Raw genomic sequence first — 2,500 nt, forward strand, 5'->3', positions numbered from 1 at the left:
TATCAGGTGATGTTGCTGTCTTCCTACAGGAGTACAGAGGCAGCGTGAGACCTTTTGTCAACTTCAACGCCAAACATGATGCTGAAGTTCTACATAAGGCCATGAAAGGAATTGGTGAGATTTTATTCGTCCTTCACATTTACACTCAGCCAGATTTTTTTTTGCAATAATCAACATTTGTATACTCCATTTCAAATATAAAGTATAGTGTAATATATCAAAAATTCAATTCTGTGTTTATTATATTGCTCAGCCGAGATATGTTGGAGGTCATTTATTTATTTATTTATAAATAAAAATAGCAACCATACACACTTTATCACATAAATAGCGTGCTGGCATAGAAACTAACTTTGGGCTTTCTATGAAATTAATGCAGTTGTTATACACATAGAATCTGTTTTTAATGCCTACTTGTCCTAATTAGATAAGACACAGAGCATAACCAAGTTTAAAATGAACTTCAGTACAAGACTCTTAATGAGATTTTATTATAAGATCATTTTCAGAAACTGTCAAAAACATTGTAGTGATAAACCACCATCAAACAGTAAAGTCTATCACATAATTTCAGGTTATACTGAAACAAATATACTTTTACACAGATTTTGCTGAACAAAGAAAATGCATTTTACATGAAGTGAAAAATGACTACCGGTATGTAAAAAAATGTGTTGTTTAAAAAAAGAAAAGAAAAAAAAAGATATATTAAATGTATTGTCTTCTAAAGGCATTGAATAGAAGCTGACATCATTATCTTTAATAATCACAGAGAGAAAATGATTACATGTAAATTTATTCAACTAAATTAAATTCACTTTTTAGAACTTTCCAGTTTTTGAGTGTCGAAATGCTTTCTGGACTTGTGCACATTGTGCGATGAGCACAGAACTTGTCACACAAGCTGGGGGATTGCAGCAAAATAATGTGACATCCGAGTGCAGGGCCCTAAATTTTGATGAGTTTGTATACTGTTCTTGCGTTAAACCAGTTCTTGAAGAGGAATATGAAAAACTAGCACTGTAATTTGACCACTGAACCCCTATAAAGTGACTGTATATTCAACCTGGATAGGAACTCCTGTGTGTCACCCAACAAACCGAAGCATGAATAACATGCTGTGGCAATCAGCAATCCAAAGCAAACAAACAACTAGATTATACTGAAATCTCAGCCACTGTTTGAATCTTTTTGGTAATATCAATGACCTATAACTTTAAGGTTTGCCTGCATCGAGAGCTACATGCATTAAATAGTATCCGAATGTTCTGGGTTATTTACTCAATTTAGTCATTTCCAACACTTTGGAAAGACAAACTGTTGCACATTGAAAGCTAATCAATGCTTTCTGGGCACAACCTTTAAAAACATTTCTTTAATCAAAGCAAATTGTGTCTTTATTTGCAATTCAGCTTCTTTTTGTATTTTATTTCTGATACAGGTACAGATGAAGACACGGTCCTCATGCTTCTGACATCCCGCAGCAATGATCAACGGCAGCAAATTAATGCAGCATACAAAAAGGCCTACGGAAAAGTAAGTCACAGAGAATAAAGCTAATGACAACCAATAGATGAAGAATGCCAAAGAATGACAGACTTGGAATTCATCTCAATCACCAACATGCAGCTTCATTCAGGGCAGTGGAGAAAAATAAATCTTCAAAACCACATTGTGAGATGTTATGCTATGTGACAGATGTCCCTTATGGTTAAATTTACAAAATTCTTAGATACAAAGAACACTAAAACTATGCCTTTCTTTTTCTTTGTATTTTTCAAAAGAATCAAACGTTTTGTTTGTTAAAAGGTTAAGTCAGCCCCAACCTCTGCCTTCAGCTGAGTAAAATGAACTAGATTGTGTGAGGGTTATAGATTGTCGTCCAGTATAAAATGATCCAAAAGAAAATACATGTGTCAACAGAATGAAAAGCATCAATTTTCAAAATCTAGGTGCAGTTTCTATATTTTCCCTTATTTTTATTTATTTATTTTTTTTTATACAGCTTGTGTAACACTGCTGATGACGTTTCCACTCTAATGGTAGCAGTGGTTGCAACATTTTTTGTGATCTTAACCATGTGAAAAGCCTCAGTTTCAAGACCGTTGAATTTGACAAGCTAAATTATCCCAAAAATGTACTTTGTTTGGTTCAGGAAACCATCATGGCTTGCTATAATAGATCTTCTTTATGTTGCTGACGTGGTAAAGTGCCCTGCAAAATGTGTCATAAGAGACATGGGTTTTACAGGATAGGAAACAACAATAACAACAATTTTAATCACTTTTAATACGATAATAATTATGTTATATTATATTATATATTATTATTACATTATGTTATATTAAGTATTCCAAGCCTTTTACCAACCTACAAAAGATGAACATAGTAATTTTTTTTACGTTAATGTGCACATAAGCATGAACAGACACATATACACTGTTCCATCATTTCACGTAAATTCTGGGATTTGTTAACAGAATTATTCAGATTAAATCTA

General features: G+C 33.0%; 1 protein-coding gene across 1 annotated transcript in view; it reads left to right on the forward strand.

Annotated features, from left to right (window-relative positions):
• Positions 1-35: 35 nt before the first annotated feature.
• anxa5a (annexin A5a) overlaps positions 36-2,500 on the forward strand; it is a gene marked incomplete at its 3' end in the record, with an annotated part of 20,973 nt that continues 18,508 nt past the window's right edge. Inside the window, exons 1-2 of the mRNA XM_079250026.1 lie at positions 36-114; positions 1,442-1,536. Of these exons, the coding sequence (XP_079106152.1) occupies positions 102-114; positions 1,442-1,536 (108 nt within the window). The 5' untranslated portion in view covers positions 36-101. The remainder of the gene's footprint in view (positions 115-1,441; positions 1,537-2,500) is intronic.

Source organism: Telmatherina bonti (assembly GCF_933228915.1).
Source record: "Telmatherina bonti genome assembly, chromosome: 12".
Classification (NCBI taxonomy): domain Eukaryota; kingdom Metazoa; phylum Chordata; class Actinopteri; order Atheriniformes; family Telmatherinidae; genus Telmatherina; species Telmatherina bonti.